We start from the raw sequence: 17580 nt of genomic DNA, 5'->3' as shown, positions 1-17580 counted from the left end.
GCTGGACCCTGATGGGACCTCGTGTAGAGTAACACTTGGCCTTGTTCAGGAAAGATGAGCTGGAAATGCATTAGCTTGAAAAACGACTGTAAGGATGAGAGTGAAGCCTGGTTTATGAGAAGGGACTAATAAAAGTGGTATAACCTGGAGTTAAGAATTAAATGGGAATTTGCTTTAAGTCTAAAACTACAATATGGAATATATAATCTGAAGGTCAGTGAGTATAACCTGACAATGAAAAAATACAAGTATAAGGATGTTTCTGAGCATGAGAACATCACGGTTCTGGAACAGCTTTCCATCAGGGAAAGCGAGGGTGGAAAAGTGGTGACTGATCTGTTAATGAAGGGATGTGTGGTGTTTCTGGTGCTAGCAGAGGACTGAGTTTGATAATCCCAGGAAACCACACCTGGATTCTTACATAAGTCATGAGAAGCCTCCTGGGATATTTCACATGTGAAAACTTTGCTGCAAGTTGTTATTGCTCTAGATCATGGCAAACCCGAGTTCTGATGCTGGAGGAGTTTTAAATCCTCGAGTTGGTACCTTACGCACATCTCCATGGCTTTTTAATGGAATTTCCTAGATTTTTAATGGAATTTCCTAATTTTTAATGGAATTTCCTAGGTTGAAACAGCCGCAGGCAGCTATTACGCTTCTGCTTCACGTTGTCTGATCCATGGCTGATGTTTGAGCTCAAGGATACACTCCAGCAGCAGTAGACTATTTGCTCTGTTTGCTCTCTCTTTAAAGGAAGCAGTAGGACATAGTTTAATTCTAATTCATAGTGTTTGCCAGAGAGCTGCAACGTGTACAGACGGCTCCTGTGCTGTGTTCCTCTCTTGGGCAAGCTGTGCAGTGTGCTCGTTAGAGAAAAATGTATATAGCTGAAATGCACGCCTTGTATTCGCTTCAGATGCATACAGCTCAATCAGAAGGTGCTTTAAGTGGTAGAAACTCCATTTTATAGGTGTTTGCTGAAATAAACGTGGTTAGGTGATTCGCTTGGGTGTCTGTTTTGACAGACAGGTTCTTCCTTGCAATGAAGATCTGGTTCTCGCTTTTCCCAGCGGTGCCTACTTGGCCTCTCAAATTCCCACTCAGCTGACTTGTAGTTTAGGAAAATGCAACTGATTTTAAGATTTTGTTCAGTAATTAGGGCTAGGAAATAAAACAAATGATGAGCCACCATGGGAAGAAGAAAGTCAGAATTCACGGATTCCTTATAGCAGGGTTTTTTTCAGATTTTAGATTGCTTAAAACAGGTTTAAATGTGCTGTGCTTCACTGGTCAAATAGCCTGTAAATTTGTTTAACTGTCAATTTGATATAGCTAACTTGTGCTTGTTCTGTTTTCAGTGCTTGCACCTCCTCCACCATTGCCACCACCAATACAGGGATATGCCTTTAAACCCCCTCCTCGACCAGATTTTGGCACTTCTGGGAGAACAATCAAACTGCAGGCCAACTTCTTTGAAATGGACATTCCTAAAATAGATATCTACCATTACGAATTGGATATAAAGCCAGAAAAATGCCCTAGAAGAGTTAACAGGTAATGTTGTGCTTTGCTTTTCCTCAGTTTATTTACATTCTTGTTTTCCTTTGAAAATGCTGGAGCCGTGTGCCAGTCTTCATTGACGGCTTGGAAGATGAAATGCCTTTAGTCATTGTTTGTACTGATAGCTTCCAACTTTGCATATCCATCAACAGGCTTTTTTTTTTTTCCCCTCCAAGTCTTTTGTACCAATCCAAGATTTCAGTGCTAATTGTCCCTTGTTTTGATTGAACTTGTCAGCATCTTACGATGCTGCTGATCAAAGCCACTGGTGACAGTTGTGAATAAACTATATTAACCCTACTGGAGTTAGGTCAGTATAAACCAACTTGATCAATATGATTCTTAGTATTGCTTGGTTAAATATTGGAGTGCAATTGGCTGACAGGTCCTTTAGCAGGGAGTTGGTGTCACCACCTTCCCCTTCTGACAAAGGGAGGCAAAACCCATTTGTCTGTGCTGCTGTGAGAGGATCGTGAAGGGACTAAATTAGGTAAGAAATCATCCTTCGTCAGTAGATTCTATATAAGGGAAAGATATGCTCCTGAAGCAGATAGCAAGGTGGAAACATGGATCAGTTGGCCAAGGAAACAAGCAATTAGGTCTTGTGTTTTGCATATGTGCCCTATTAGTCACAGTGTGGCAACCTCATTGACTTGAAAAAGAGTGGTGTTGCCAGAAGTGAAACTCGAGAGCAAGACTTGGCACTAACTAGAAACCACAAGTGTCTTCATCATAACTACCTACATCTTGACTGTAGAGGATTGGAATGGCATGTTTATATATTCAAGAACAAAACCTTTCCTTATTAAAAAAGGTCACATGAATGGAATATGCAGTCATGAACCAAGTGTGGAGTCAAAAAAGCCACCCGAAAGCCGAAGTTTTCTTATCGTGCATTAATAAACCAGAGTGCATTATCCATTGTTACACTAAAGAGTAATGATAGTGTTTCCATAAAGCAGCATCACTACGCTTTGCTGTCCTTTTTTTCTCTTTCCTGTGGTGATCTTCTATAAATTGAATTTTTAAGCTAGTCGAGAACTGAATTTAATTTTAAAAGCAAACACCGTTGTAAGTGTATTAATCTGAGCTCTCTTCTTGCCCAAGGGCAGCCCTGCTGATTTCACTGCAATACTCTTGCTGCATTGGAGTGCTGAAAAGAATTCTCAGCAGTCCCTTTTTTCATAGCAGGAGCTGTGAGCTTTGCTTTCATTAACTGGTATCCCTGCCACCAGCTCCAACTTTGACAACTGCTGACTGATGCTGATGGCCATGCCTCTGTAGCTCCTCGGGGAGCTGAGTGCTGCACAGCTCTTGTAGTTCTGTGTGATCACCCCTGTTACAGTCCAGCATGTGTGTGCTTGCTCCTCAGTGTCAGAGAGCGTAATTATTAAATAATAAAGCCATTTTTCTCACTGAAAAGGCAGATTATATTCAGTAGCAAGTTCTTTGTCCACTGACAGATTCTGACCTGCTCTGCTTTGTCAGGTTAGTCACTCCCTCTGTTGTGGTAACAAGAGCAAGTGAAAATCTGCATGGATTAAATGCCTTTTGCAGTGAACAAGGGTGTCATAAATACATTTGATGGTGCTAGTGCATGTTTCTCAGGGCAATGGGGAAAGAATACAAATTAGATTCACTTAATAAAGTGTATGTTTTATTTCTTTTGAGTTCTTATTCCTGCTTGCATTACCCTGTAGATGTACGTGCACTCACCTGCACTTGGGTTTTTGTGAGCCGTGACCTTTCAGTCCTGCATCTGTACCTATATTTGTGTGTGTCTGTGTGTGTATATACCTATATTTATGTGTGTGTATGTATATATGTATATAGAATTATGCATGATGCACATTTTGTCCAATTCTAAATGATCATTTTCTCAGCTGCTTACACGTTTCTAGTGTCTTGGTTATATAATTCAGATAGATATTTATAGTAAACAGTTTTTATCATTACTTTGTATCTTGTAGGCTCTAGAAAGGATAGAGGGAGATTTTATTTTCATTTACGCTACTCCCTCATGTGTCTCAGCTTCATTCCTCAGTTTTATTCTAGGATTTACTGTGACTTGGACTATGACCCTGCAGACGCGCTGCAGGGATGTGTAAAGTGTCCATGCAAGTTCCACACTGATGAAATGTGAGCTGGAGCAGGACTGGAAAACTCACAGCTGAGACAACGTGTTGCTGTGCCAGATCAATACAGTCCAGCTACAATTCTCCACGTGTTGCAGAAATCCCAGATCTGTTTATATAGATAGATAGGGAGAGTGGGCAGTGTGAGTTTGGTTCTGCACCGTGGATGCCCTCGGTTTAATTCATGAGGACAACTAAGACTTGTACAGGTTCAAGATGAACTCGCTTGCAGTCGCTGGCTCTTGAGTTCTTGGTGTACTTGTATGATCTCAGTAGAATAGTAGTCCCAAAGGGCTGAAGTTAGTGAATTGGTAAATAACTTCTAACTTCACATGGAGAAAATAACTTACTCTTCATTCAGATGTTTCCACCCACAGCTGAGAAGCATCATCACTAAACGTGGTTTGAAGCTTGGAAACCTTAATCAAGTGGAAGTGTTCATTTTTATATAAAGTAGTTCACAATTGGAAGAAATTGCTCAGTAAGAGAATGGGTTTTCCACTACTTAGTCTTTAAGTCAAGGTTGAAACATACCTCCTTCCTCCCACCCTCCAAATTATGTACTTGGTCAGTCAGACATTGCAAACCTGAGGCAGAAATTACTGGGTCAAGTTTTATTCATACTTCTCAGGAGGTCAGGCAATTCTCTTTCATTCATCACATCTTGTCTTAAAGCCTTGGCATACAGCAAAGAAATTGTCAGTTAAACTGTATTCATTCTTTTCTGGAATGAATTCAGTTTCATCTCAGAATTTTACAACACTATAATATCTAACTGGATGCTGGGTTATTTGCCTTTGTAAGTCAAGGTGTATGAAACCTGCAGCCTCTCTGAACTGCTGGGAGACAATGGTACTGAAGAAAGAGCATCCCATGGTTTTCTTTCTGTGTCAGTTTAACTTCTTAATGCCCTTTTGCCCCAAGCTGTATGTTAAGGATCTTGTAGGCAGTGTATTGCAGACCACTGATGGATTTCAGATTTTACAGCCTTGTGATAGAGATAGCCTGAAGGGTTTTTCTTTGGGACAGTCAGACCAAAGACCTTAGGCATCAAAGAGTGTTATTATTCCAACAGACCTCTCATCAGCTGGTGAACTGCTTTCCATGACCAGTGTGTAAACACTGTGGTTTTACAAGAGCCTTGTGAGTGGTTACTTCATTCATACAGATGTGCAACCTAATTCCAGCTATGCTTAAATATTTGAGTATGTGTTTTTAATATACACGAGTCCCAGTGAATGCTCACATCCAATTTTGTTGCACAGGTGAAAAAATGACCTTTAAAAGTAATCTTTCTCAGTGCAGAGCAAAAAGTTTGCATATCACTGTTGTCACAGAACTATTGTCCTTACACTAAGGCTGTAAGGTGGGATACTGATTTTTTTGAAAGTTTCTCGAGCTGCTGAGCTTTTGGTCCATGATCATCTGCAGAAAGGGCTGTAGACGAGGGAGCAGAAGCCCCAGGAGAATACCAAGCACCTCTCATTTTGAGCTTGAGAGAGCACAAGCTTTCGCTTTACCACTTTCAGTAGATCACAGAAAAGAGGAAGGAAAGTTTCAATCTGAAAAAAAGCTTAAAATAGCTGCTTTAAGAAAACAGTTTAGTCTGCGAAAAGGTTGCTTTAATTCAGATCTGTCAAACAAATCGTGCCCTTAATACTCAACAGTGGTCAACCCTTTCATTTACCTAAGGCCTGTATTCATAAATATTAGTGTTAGTGTTCATTTGCTACTTAACATCAAAAGTAAAAAGTTGCATTAACGAGATCTTTTTGTATTTTCAGAGAAATAGTGGAGCATATGGTTCAGCACTTTAAAACCCAGATTTTTGGGGATCGCAAACCAGTATTTGATGGAAGAAAAAACCTTTATACAGCTATGCCGCTTCCCATTGGGAGAGATAAAGTAAGTTTTAAATAGAAAAGTTTCTGTTTGGAGATTTCAATGTACTATTTGCAGAGCCTTTCTAATAATAGAGAGGAACTGATTTTTTAATTTCTGGAATAGATGTCTCTGTCCGTTACCGTTTTGCTCAGGGTGTGATTTGCCAGGACAGAAGTGTGAGCTTGTTGGTCACTCCCCTTGCCCTGTCCCTCCTTTCCTCCCTCTCTTTCTCCCCACTCATGTGGTTTCTGCTGGTTTGGTGAGCGGGATCCACTGCCCAGGACAGCGGACAGGCTCCGTACTGGCACTAGGGAGAAAGTGAAAGCACAGTTGAGTTTGGGAGAGGGAAGAAGAAGCCACCCTCTCTGGGCAGCAGCGAGCTGTTGTGCCACCTCATTCATCTCATCGAAGCCTCCTGTAAGCTGATTCTCACTATCCACTAGCTGGAAGAAACTCCTCCATCCCTCTGTTGGCGGTATGGAACCTCTTCCCTAGTCCTTTACCACATGAGAGCCAAATTTAAACTGCACAGGTTAAGACCTGCTAGCTTAGCCCTGGGGCAGTTGAAGAGGACTGGCATGTTCTGTTTGCCAGCTCTGTAGGTGGGGCGGTGACCTCTTTGGTCACTCCAGTTGTAGCTGTGAAGTGTACCCACCTCTGTGCCCACTGAGGAGTGGTGAAGCAGAAGGGACTGTGTTGGAACATGCTAATGCACAAACCCTATAAAATAATTTAGCCTGTGCTTCTGTGGTCTAATATCAGATTGAATTTTCTGTGGCCTTTTTTAGTTAGGTGATGAACACTGGAGGATGGATAGTCATTCTCATTACTCACTTATGCTGTGGTAGTTCCCAGAGGTTGTTACACCTTTCTGCTGTGGGTGCAAGGTGAGGCGTGCACAGTTAGAGGGGAAGACTGTCCGATCCCGTAGCAGTTGATTACAACCTAACTAGGCAAAAGTAAAATGTAAGGGGGAAAGGGAAACACAGAGAGATGTCAAAAGTTACTTACTTGATAAAACTGGGAACAGAGCTTAGGTCTTCCTAAATTGAGTAGCAGTGCACTACAAAATAGTCCATGCTGTCCGTGGCTGTCTCATATTGAATGCTCGTGTGGTGCTTGACATAGATCATAGTTCTAACTGAGTCAAGCTCTTAATCTCATATGTATAATTTTTATTTCCTTCAAATGTATTTAAGTGAATGTCGTGCAGTAAAGGTCAGTCTCTGCTGCAGTCTTAATTATTTTTCATTAACTAATAAGCTAATGTCTAGGAAAACTATAAAAGAATCAATTAAAAGTATCAGATATCAGAGATACTTTTTTTTTTTTTTTTATTTTCACACATAGTATTCCAGTTCCTACAGATTTGATGTGCAAGATTGCACAGTATTTGCTAGAGGTGGAGTGATAGTTGATGAGTGTCTCCTGGGGGTTTAAAAGTCGTCTGGATGCTTGTGGAGTTACCTTGTAACTCCAATGCTTTCCAAGTTGTGGATGACTGACAATGCATTCTGTGATGAGTATGAAGTTCTGCATTTACTAAGTAAAGGTAAACGAAAAATGGTTTATCTATGGAGGATGAACAAACTGGGATCAAATTAATCCTCAGATCTAATGAGACTTGGTGAGATGCAGGTTGACCCTGTTGTGATTGGGAACTGGATGAGATGACCTCCTCCTCCTGTTCCTGCTGCATCTGAATGCCTGCTGACAGAATAGGACTCAATTTTTGATGTTTTGGATTTTAAAGCCCACATATACTAAATCCTACATGGTAAAAATGAACTCTAGTGACATCATGTCAGCTTATGCTTTTGTTGCCCCAATTCCTTTGTGTTTCTGCAACTGAACGTTGTAACCCACACCTGGGAAAAGGCTGAGTAATGATGTTGTTAACCATTTAGAGTGGGACAGAATTATCTAGCCAGAGTGATGATCATTTGCAAAAGGTGGTCACTAAGCAGAGAAGAGTGTTTTTAGTGGAGGTTAGCTCCAAAGTGTTCAGATAGTTTAATCTGTGGCTCACATTTAGGGTGGCTTTTAATAAACTCATAGCTTTTCCCTATTTCCCATGGAAACTAGGACTGTGTAACTTTTTCTGCCATACATATATTAATGTTATTACCCTGGAGGAAAGAGCTAATAGAGATAAATCTTCAGCTGTTTTAAATTGAACGTGGGGAAATTTAGCTTAATGAGGGAAATTTTTACATGGTGCTAAATTGATTTAAGCATGGTTTAAACCAGTATAAAGCTTGTAGTTATTAGGACTTTCCTCCAGCAAAATTAGATTAGGTTTCTTTGGGGCTTTTTTTTTTTGGCTGTTCTGTACATAACAAATGTAGCAAGTTTACTGCACATCTGATTACATTTAGGATTATATTGAAAAGATTCATGAACATACAGTGATTAATATATGAAACCTTAATCTAAGTGGAAGAAGACTTTGATTTACTTGCAGTGTGGATTGGTAGTGGAAGAAGTGATGCTAAACGGAAGGCTGACGGCAAATTGCCAACATTTTTTTCCCTCCTGTTGCTTTTTAACTTAATGCACTCTGTCCTCTTCTCTTGTCGGTGGTTGTTGTTCTGGGGTTCGTGTTTTTTGTCCTTGCTGACAACTCTGCTGCTTTTATAACTTTTTCTGTTATATAAATAGTCTTAATCTTTTCCACTTGGCCTTCATGGTTATCATACCTATTTTCATTCCTTCCTTATTGTACCTTATTTTCACTCTTTAATTCCTTCATTTCTTTCGACCTTTCAGAACAAATATGGAATATGTAAATATTAGTAGAAAGTTTTCATAGTTTTGACTTGTACACGTTGAGAAGAAAGAAGTGTATAGGATGCTGTCAAGGTATAAAGATATTAACAGTCTCCTCTTTCCTCGTAGGTTCTAACATCAAGCCCAGGTCACCTCTGACTGTGGCTTTGTACTCAGCTGCTGCATTACTTGTGTAATTCCCTAAAATATCCTCCTGCAATTAAAAACTAGAATTCAGTTTTAACTGAACTTGAAAGTTTTCTTACCCAGCAAGATTCAAGAACAACTGATGTATCTTAACATATACTTTAAGCCGTTTTTGATTGGAAAAACAGTAATTTTGAGTGAAGTGAGCTGCAGTTTGTTATAGAAATCCTACTGCTGTTCCCATTTGCAGAAGGAAAGTGCTCATCCTGTCTGTGGCCACAGCCTTGCTCCTCTTGACTTTATCTGTTTGAAATACTGCTAATGGCTCTGTACATGATAGAAGCAGACCTCTTTCTTAGATCCATAGCTTGACATTTCCAAACAAGTCCATGGGAGGTAGGCACCCAAATATTTGATTGGAAACCGTGCATCTGTTTTCCTCTGAATTCCTGGGAAAGATAAGCTTTTCAATGAACAGAGAAAAGGTAAAATGTATGCTGAAAACATGTTAAAATAACCATATAGTGATGCATTTATTTTGTAGAGAAGGTATGCTAAAAGTTCCCCAAGAAACACATGCTCAGGCTTAATTTTTATTATTTTTAAACAATGATGTATACTGATTTGTATGAGTCAATCAGACTACATCAGCTGCAAGACCTGTTCTTTTTCAGAATGGCTTTCAGATTTTTCTGCAAGCTTAATGATTTTTCACATCTCTACATTAATGTCCCTTTCACTTAGTTCCTTTAGCTGCAAAATTCTGTCAACTGTGTTGCAATTCAGCAATGGGTCTAGCAGGTTAGTGACTAAAATTGTAAATTTTTTATTTGGGGATAGATTACACTTGATGAAAATGTAAGAAATCAAACATTAAATTCAGCTTTAGAGTTTATTCCTAATAGTAAAATACATGGTAAAATTCCCATTTAAAACTACTTTGTCTTAAAATTTTTCATATTTTGCGTACTCTTTCAAACATCAGCATGTTCATTTGCCCTTAAAAATATAGAGTGGGATAAACAAAATATTACTGAGAGTTTTAAATTCTGATTTGCAGTGCCTGAAAGTATATGTGATCTTGTGGATGTGGATTAAGGACACATTTTTTTGATCCTAATGTATTTTTATGATTTTTTTTTTTAAAAACCCATAAACTCTTCAGTAGTGTGTAACTCAAGTGAGATATTAAAGGAAGAAAACCTGGGAAGCTCTTGTGGATGTGGATTAAGGACACATTTTTTGGTCCTAATGTATTTTTATGATTTAAAAAAAAAACCCCAAAACCATAAACTCTTCAGTAGTGTGTAATTCAAGTGAGATATTAAAGGAAGAAAATCCGGGAAGTTGGATTTCAACCTTAGTTATTTGAGCAGTGACTCTAATTGAACTGGTTGGAAGTGGGGTTAGACCCAGCAGCAAAAGTTGTTCAGGGCAAATTCAGTGATGTGAATTCACTGTCACAGCTCTGCTAAATGTAATTGGAATTTGCAGTCTAGCAATTGGAATAGAAATTCTTCAGTCCTGGGTCTTTTATTTCTACCAGGGACACAGACACTGCAACACAAGTAGTCCCCTTCTTCATCTTTTTCCACTTCACTGTGGTCAGGGAGCTTCATCAATTGGAACCAGGAGGGGAAAAAACTAAAATGAAATCTATTTTTAGATTAAGAAAATCAAAGTTGTTAATAATTGGATGAGTTCTCTATTAACAATATTGGGAATAATAGAAATTATGAAACTTGATTTGGGGGAGAGAAGTGTAAAGGAAAATGCAATTCAGGTGCAACAGACGTCTTCTGTCCGCTGTAAATGAGATGTAAGTTGAAGACCTTTTGATGACGTAGTGGGGAAAAAAGCCTCATAAAAAGCTTCCAGCCTCTGTCAGCTGAAAACCTCTACTTTTACTTGCACAGCTTTTCAGCAGAATTAGTATTTTGGGCCAGATTCAGACCTGTAACCTCGCAATAACAGACTCCAGTTCTGAACCGTTGCTCTCCCACGGCCGTACAACTCCTTCCTCTGCTCGACTCTCCTGGTGAATGATTTTTGAATCAGCTGTAATATTAATTTTGTCTGCCTAGTATAAATTGTCAGCTCCCTTTTTTTGGTGTGCAGGAAGGCTTATTGTTTGTGTTTTATCTTCCCTCCTGTTTTTTCACTGAAGAAGCTAACTGTCGCAGAAGACCAGATGATTGCATATATTAGCTCACCGTTACCCATGTATTATTTTTGCTAGCCTGCTAATTACAGTTTGTCTGTTAAGTGGATGCCTTTTATATTTAAATTGTAAGCTACATAGGACAGGAAAATGCAGTGTTTTTGTTTATACCCAGCACAAAGGATACTCTGATCTTGTTATTTCTTGTAGTCACTCCCAGAACTGCTAATCATTTCAGACAAACCTTAATTTTAGTTGGTTTAAGAACTTCTGTGCTCAGGCTTTCTTTGTTTTAATAAAGAGGAGAAATCAGCATTGCAAGTAATTGGCTAAAGTAATTTACCATTATGTAGTTTGCCTATGTTTTTTAGACAAAAAAAATCAAAGTAGGGCATAACATGTCATAGGAGTGCCCCCGTTTCCTGCCTGATACCATCACTAGTACTTGATGGTCATCATTTATTCTTTATTTGGCATTTAAAAATAAGAGTTTTCTGGGTTGGTGCATTTTGTGGGGGTTTTTTATGGTTGCGGGGGTGGTGTTTGGTTGTTGGGTTGGTTTTTTTTCCCCCTTTGAAAGCTTCTTGTGGATTTTTTTTTCTCTTGTTTGAACTATGTCTACAGTAATAGCATATAAAGCACTCTGGTGCTCTAGAGAGTGAATATTTGAAATTCATGAATCTTGACAGGTAGTGACAGACCATATTTTATTTGAGGAACGCAGGAGCTGACGTGAGCAGTGATGCATTAGTACGTGCTAGGTATCTGAAATCAGGTTATCAGATCTTCATGGAGGCCTCCCTGTTGATACACAAGCACTTCCAAATTATAATGTTGCCTCAAAGAGGGAGATAGGTGCCAGCTGGGAAGCACACCAGCTTTCTGAAGTACACCTTTGGAAAGATCTCGCTGTAAAACGAGGCTGTACCTAATGTATGTTGTTCCTTCATCGTTACTTTTTGTCTCCTCCCATGCTTTAGAGTGCTGTTCAGAGGAATCCATCGTCCCCTCCAAGCCCCTTCCATTTTCCCCCTTTAAATGGAAAGAATCATCTTGGTTTGTTGTTTGGCATTGTTGCAGGTGGAGCTGGAGGTCACGCTGCCAGGAGAAGGAAAAGACAGAATATTTAAGGTGGCTATAAAGTGGATGTCCTGTGTGAGTTTGCAGGCTTTACATGATGCTCTTTCTGGTCGGCTGCCAAGTGTCCCGTTTGAAACCATCCAGGCACTGGATGTAGTGATGAGGCACTTGCCTTCCATGAGGTGAGGGGAAGAACTTGATGTTGTTTAGGAGGTTGTATTGTTATTTGAATTGTTTTAGTGGCTTTTTGGGTAGGATGTGATTTCATTGCTCAACCAAAATAATAGCTCTCTAGCAGATGGCATGCTCAGGCAAGAGGCAATACGGTGCTCTTCTGCTCATCCAGTGGAATTAGTAGCCTCCAGCCTGGATACAAGTCCCTTTCCCCACTGGAAGTCTTCAGACTTGCCCCATGTTTGTGTGCTGTTAGGTCGGGGTGCCCTGCCATCTTGCTTGTACCCTGTTTCTCTGTAGGCCTCAGAGAAGGAAGCCCTCCCTGCGTGGTAAGTAGTTGGAGGTTGTTAGACATGTAAGGGTGGTTTTAAAACCTGCTACCATGTTCCTATGTGTCCTTGGGCAGATGTTTGTTGCCAGCTTTGTATAAAGGATTCTGTGCTCGGAGGACAGTAATGTCACCCAGTATAGCTGTTTTTATAGAGAAGAAAAACTTGACAGTTCTTTGGGTTTTTATTCGAAGCAGGTGGGATCTACAGCATTTGCAGTCAAACCCAAGAGGTACTGAGTTTAATTCCGCTGCTGTGAAACAAATCACTTAAGACCACTTCTCAACTTACATTCAATTGGAAAGTAAAGAACAAAGCTTAGCGCTGGACTTTCCCGTTTTGAAGGGCTAAACAGGAAAAATGAGTTAAATTTATGGAAATATCTTTAAATAGCCTTATATTACATTGACTTTATCCTCACATTGGCGATGGAAAAAAAAAAATCAGAATCACTTTAGTCAGGTTTTGCAGCACAGAAAACAGCCCAGACTAGTTAGTCACACATCTTTGTTCAGAGAAACATACTGGTGCTGGTTTTCATTAGTTTGATATTAAGTGTGCAGTACCGATTTACCAAGATAACAAATGCATGAAAAATATTTGTTGGGTCAGTTGTTCACCCACGCAAAGTTTCCATGGTTTTCAGGGGAAGCTATGCACAAGTGAGGAGAGAGATTATTAAATTGTTGTTTCAATAGCAGAGATAATTATTTTCTTACTGAAGTATAGCTGAATTATTACTAAGTACCAAAAAAAGCTATTAATGCTTTTTGTTTGGATTAGTAGATATATCAAGGAGTATATTGAAAATAAATTTAAACAAACATGAGCAGTAGCCAGTTTCTTACTGTAATTAGCTGGATTTTGAGAGGTGTAACCTGAGTCCTGACAGGAACCTCAGATTATTGGTATTTGAAGCACTGACATTTTTGTGCTTTTCTAAGTAGGAGTTTGCATTAGTTATGGCTTTATTGAAATTTTTTTTTTCCCCCTTTAATTTTATGATCTGAATTTACTTTCTTTATTGCAGATATACTCCTGTGGGGCGATCTTTTTTTACAGCATCAGAAGGGTGCTCAAATCCCTTGGGTGGTGGTAGAGAAGTTTGGTTTGGCTTCCATCAATCAGTCAGACCTTCATTATGGAAAATGATGTTAAATATTGATGGTAGGTCCTATAAAAATGTTTCCTTATTCCTTCTTTCTCATTTAGTGAAAAGGCAAAAATTTAGTTTCATTTGTTGGATTTCTTAAAAATTTCCTCAGTATTGTTGTAAGACAACATATAACATTTTTATCTACAGTATCTGCAACCGCGTTTTACAAAGCACAGCCAGTTATCGAGTTTGTATGTGAAGTTTTGGACTTCAAAAGTATTGAAGAACAACAAAAACCTCTGACAGATTCCCAAAGGGTAAAGTTTACCAAAGAAATAAAAGGTAAGAATTAAATTACGTAAAGCTGCTTTGTTCTGTCTGATGATGTGTTACCACTACACATTCAAAATATTTGCTGTAACAGTCGCCTTACTGGGAGGCAGATCGGCACAACGAACAGTGCATACACTTTTTGAGCAAAACTAAGAGGCAAGAATCATTTTATTACTTATATGTGTTTTAAGACTTTCAGAAGTCGACTGGTCAATTTTATGTTTTAGTGTACTCGTCCTTTTTTTCTTACTGCATCAATTAATCTCTGTAGCTTGACAGAGTCACTTTACAAATATAAGCAAAGTTGAGTCAGTTCAGGTACGTATGTGACTTCAGATTTGATGAGTCAGCAGTATAACAACTTCAGGGAGCATATTTATTTATTTATTTTGAACCATCCACATTTAGAGCTCAGGTATGCACATAAGTAAATTATCACATATTTGAGAATTTATGGCAAGTATATATGCATGTGCATTTTGTGTGTGGCAAATATGTGCCCCCTCCCTGGAAGTGTTGAAGGCCAGGCTGGATGAGGCTTTGAGCAACCTGATCTAGTGGAAGGTGTCCCTGCTGATGGCAGGGGGGTTGGAACTGGATGATCTTTAAGGTCCCTTCCAATCCAAACCATTCTGTGATTCTATGAAATATGGGGTAGTTTAATTAGCTTTAGCCTTAATGAAAGTGTTCTTGTGAAACCATGAAGCTGGTATGGTTTACTCTAAGTAATGGGATGAACTAAAACTTTCTAGCAGATAGATGGTAATTTATTTTAGTGAGATTAGTTACTGGCTTGTGACTTGTGCAAGCTTCTCCTCATTTAAGTGTAGGTTCTCTTGACATACCTTCATTTTTTTTTTTGTCTCACCACCACCCAGTAATTTGATCATCAAGTTACTGGTGCGTGTTAGCATCTGAGAGCATCTCTGCAGAGGTTACTACTGAGCTCTTATATCTTCAGCATATAAAACAGCATCACTTATTATCTCAGTCTCCTTAAAAACAATTTACCTCCCCAAGCAAAAATTGCTTTATTGTATTTAGAAGTTACATTTACTGGAGTGCTTTACTCTTCTTAAAGTACCCCCATCTCTAGAGTAAATACAAGTTAAAAGTTAGAAATACAAAAATTTCATATTTTTAACTTTTGAAACATATCGGTAGTGCCAGTCCCAGTTACCTGACATGGATATTCCAGTTCCTAATCTAATGATTTCAAAATGTTTTCAAAGACTAGGATTTCATATTTTATTTAAAATTGCCTGATCTTTAATTTTTTCAATTATTGGTGTCAAGATTTTAATATTCCATATATTTCACTAATAATTTAGCAATATGTTTTTGTATATTTAGATACATTTCATACATATAAGTATGAAAGTAAATTATAGTTGTTCTAATATGTAATGACTGAATCAAAGAGTAGGAGGAAGGAATCTTACTGTTTATGTTCACTGGAGTTTTCTTCTGGAAAACTGAAGTCCTTCATGATATGCTTGATAGAAAGAAGGCAAGTTAAAAAAGAAACACAAACTCCATAAATCTGTCTTGTAGCTTCCTTGTTTCCAAGAAATGGCCAGAAATTCATCTTCACCCAACTAGAAGTTAGCAAGAAAAGTATAAATAGATCCTGAGTTTTGTATTAGTTGTAAATGTTTTGAAAAAATAACGAGGCACTGAAGTGCCACCAGCTATTGTCATTTTTTCCGTGAGGATTTTAATTCTTCAGATAGAAGTCATCTCAGATTTGCAACAAAGCTAGTTGCAAATTGAGGTAACAGTTTATCTTTTAATGAAAACACTGTGATACAGTTTTGGAGGTATTCATAAGAACTTGATATTTACTGAAGATTTCATAATAGGTGGTACTTTGAGCCATAACAAATTACATGGAAAGATTAATATGTTGTTTGGCGAGTTATTATTGCTTTGACAGATAGGGGAAATATGCACTGTTACTCAGCAGCAGCCTGACTTTGTACACACATGCAGATATATACGGAATTCCTGTCTACAGCTCCCTCTTTCCTATTCCCACACATTTAAATTCCTGTCTGATAGCTCACCTACACCTGTTTCTGCCTAAGCTTGAAAGTAATATAAATGAAAACGCTCCATTCAAGCTTATATTTGTGGGTAATGGTAAATTAGAAACAATTCTTTACAGGTAGCTGGGTTATGCTGGTTTCACGTGGATAATTTATTCTTCTAGAAGTTACTGGCTTTCAGGTGGGCTTGGCTTTTGTGCCAGTGGAGATTGCAACAGATGTTTGTCTTCATGAGGAATAAAACCCTGTGACCTCATTCCCATGGGCTCCTAGAGCCTGTAGGGGTATTTCCCCTCCCCCAGTTCATTAGTTCAGGGTTGGTTGCAATGGTTGGAGGTCTCACAGACACCAAATGTTTAGATGTAAAGTATAAACAAGCTTTTTATTTCAAGGAGGTTGTGTGCCCTTTTTGTCCTTTCACCACTCTGGGCTTCCTTAGAGGTACAGAATTGGAATTCCCAGAATGCGTTCGGCTTTGTCTAACTCTTGGGGCTTTGGAGTTTCATCTTGTCTCTTAAAATTCTTTGTTGAACTTTAGGTGAAGCTTGAAGTTCTTTGAATTTTAAGACTATAAATTGTTTTTTTGAGTTCTGTTTGAGATAACCTTCAATGTTTGAAGAACGTGCTAAGTAGTGAAAAGCTTTGCTGCACAGTTTAATTGGGCTTGTGTAGCAATTAAGGGGCTGACACCCTGATTTTGAAGAAACAGTGCTACGTGTTTTCTAATTTTCAGGTCTAAAGGTGGAGATAACACACTGTGGACAAATGAAAAGAAAGTACAGAGTGTGCAATGTCACCAGACGACCAGCAAGTCACCAAACGTAAAGTATTTTTGCTTCTTTTTAAACATATATTTAATCTTAGGCTGGAAAAGCATCTTGCCTCCCTTACTGGCAAGGAAAGTTGTCTTGAAAAATGATACTTTCTTTGGTCAATATAGTTAAAATACACCTCAATTTTCCCAGTTTTGCTGTTCTCTTTATTATATTTTTATTCTTTAATGAAGTTCATGGCATTTGAACCAGCTGATTTTGTTTTAAATCTGTGGTGGGCTTTTTTTTTTTTTTCCCTTTTTATTTGTGGATTTCTTCAACATTGGAAGAACAAGGTGCCCAATTGGTACTGTGATGTTTCCTAGAATGGTTGAGTAGAAAAGTAGTGCCAGTTGGGATTAACTTGGCTTGCTTATTAGCAATCTATTTTTCCTTTGGAAAAAATTGTCTTTTTAATCACTAACGAGAGATTTGCAGATAATTTGAATATAGATGTATTTATTCCCATTTTTAAGAAAGTAGCACAAGGAACCAAACTGATACCAGCTTAAAACTGATCAGTATCTAAATCTGGTATTTAATTGTTTGGGCTTTGTTTCATTTTCTTTCAATAATGTGTAGTATCAATGAAAAGACAATATTTGTGCCACCTGTGTGTGCATATGCAGAAATATATTTGTAAAATATATTTGAAAGAGAGAAATGCATTTCTGAAGCATAATTGGTTTTTCAACTCTCACAGTAGGCTTGCTATTTTCTGTGCATGGCATATCGTAAAATACAGTACTACAAGTATCCCAAATAAGCAGAAAATATTAGTCTTTGTCTCTAAGGCACCTGCTGTTAGGAAACTTAATTTCAAGAATGTTAGAGAAATAACCTGCTGTGGTACTACTAGAATACACATGGTTGTGGCAACGATGGAATAAATCTTAATTATAGAAGTACACTTGCATCATTTCAGCAAGATAGGTTTAATTTCCAGTAAGCTTCACTTGTGCCAAGAAGTGTGTTGAGCAAGTGTGGGGAAAGCTTTCTACATAAAGTAACGGTTTATTATTTTCATCTTTGATTTCCAATAGATTCCCACT

The 17580-nt window shown here is 38.4% G+C and overlaps 1 protein-coding gene across 1 annotated transcript; it reads left to right on the top strand.

The window, feature by feature from the left end:
- Positions 1-234: 234 nt before the first annotated feature.
- LOC104528371 (protein argonaute-2-like) lies at positions 235-16537 on the top strand (the record flags this gene model as incomplete). Its single annotated transcript, XM_010172354.2, has 7 exons — positions 235-352; positions 1359-1554; positions 5480-5600; positions 11737-11918; positions 13270-13406; positions 13543-13677; positions 16450-16537. Coding segments are annotated over exons 1-7 (977 nt in total), but the record flags the coding sequence as incomplete, so codon positions are not given.
- Positions 16538-17580: the final 1043 nt, after the last annotated feature.

Source organism: Antrostomus carolinensis, unplaced genomic scaffold, assembly GCF_000700745.2.
Source record: "Antrostomus carolinensis isolate BGI_N321 unplaced genomic scaffold, ASM70074v2 scaffold40917, whole genome shotgun sequence".
Classification (NCBI taxonomy): domain Eukaryota; kingdom Metazoa; phylum Chordata; class Aves; order Caprimulgiformes; family Caprimulgidae; genus Antrostomus; species Antrostomus carolinensis.
This window is presented reverse-complemented; position numbering and strand designations above follow the sequence as displayed.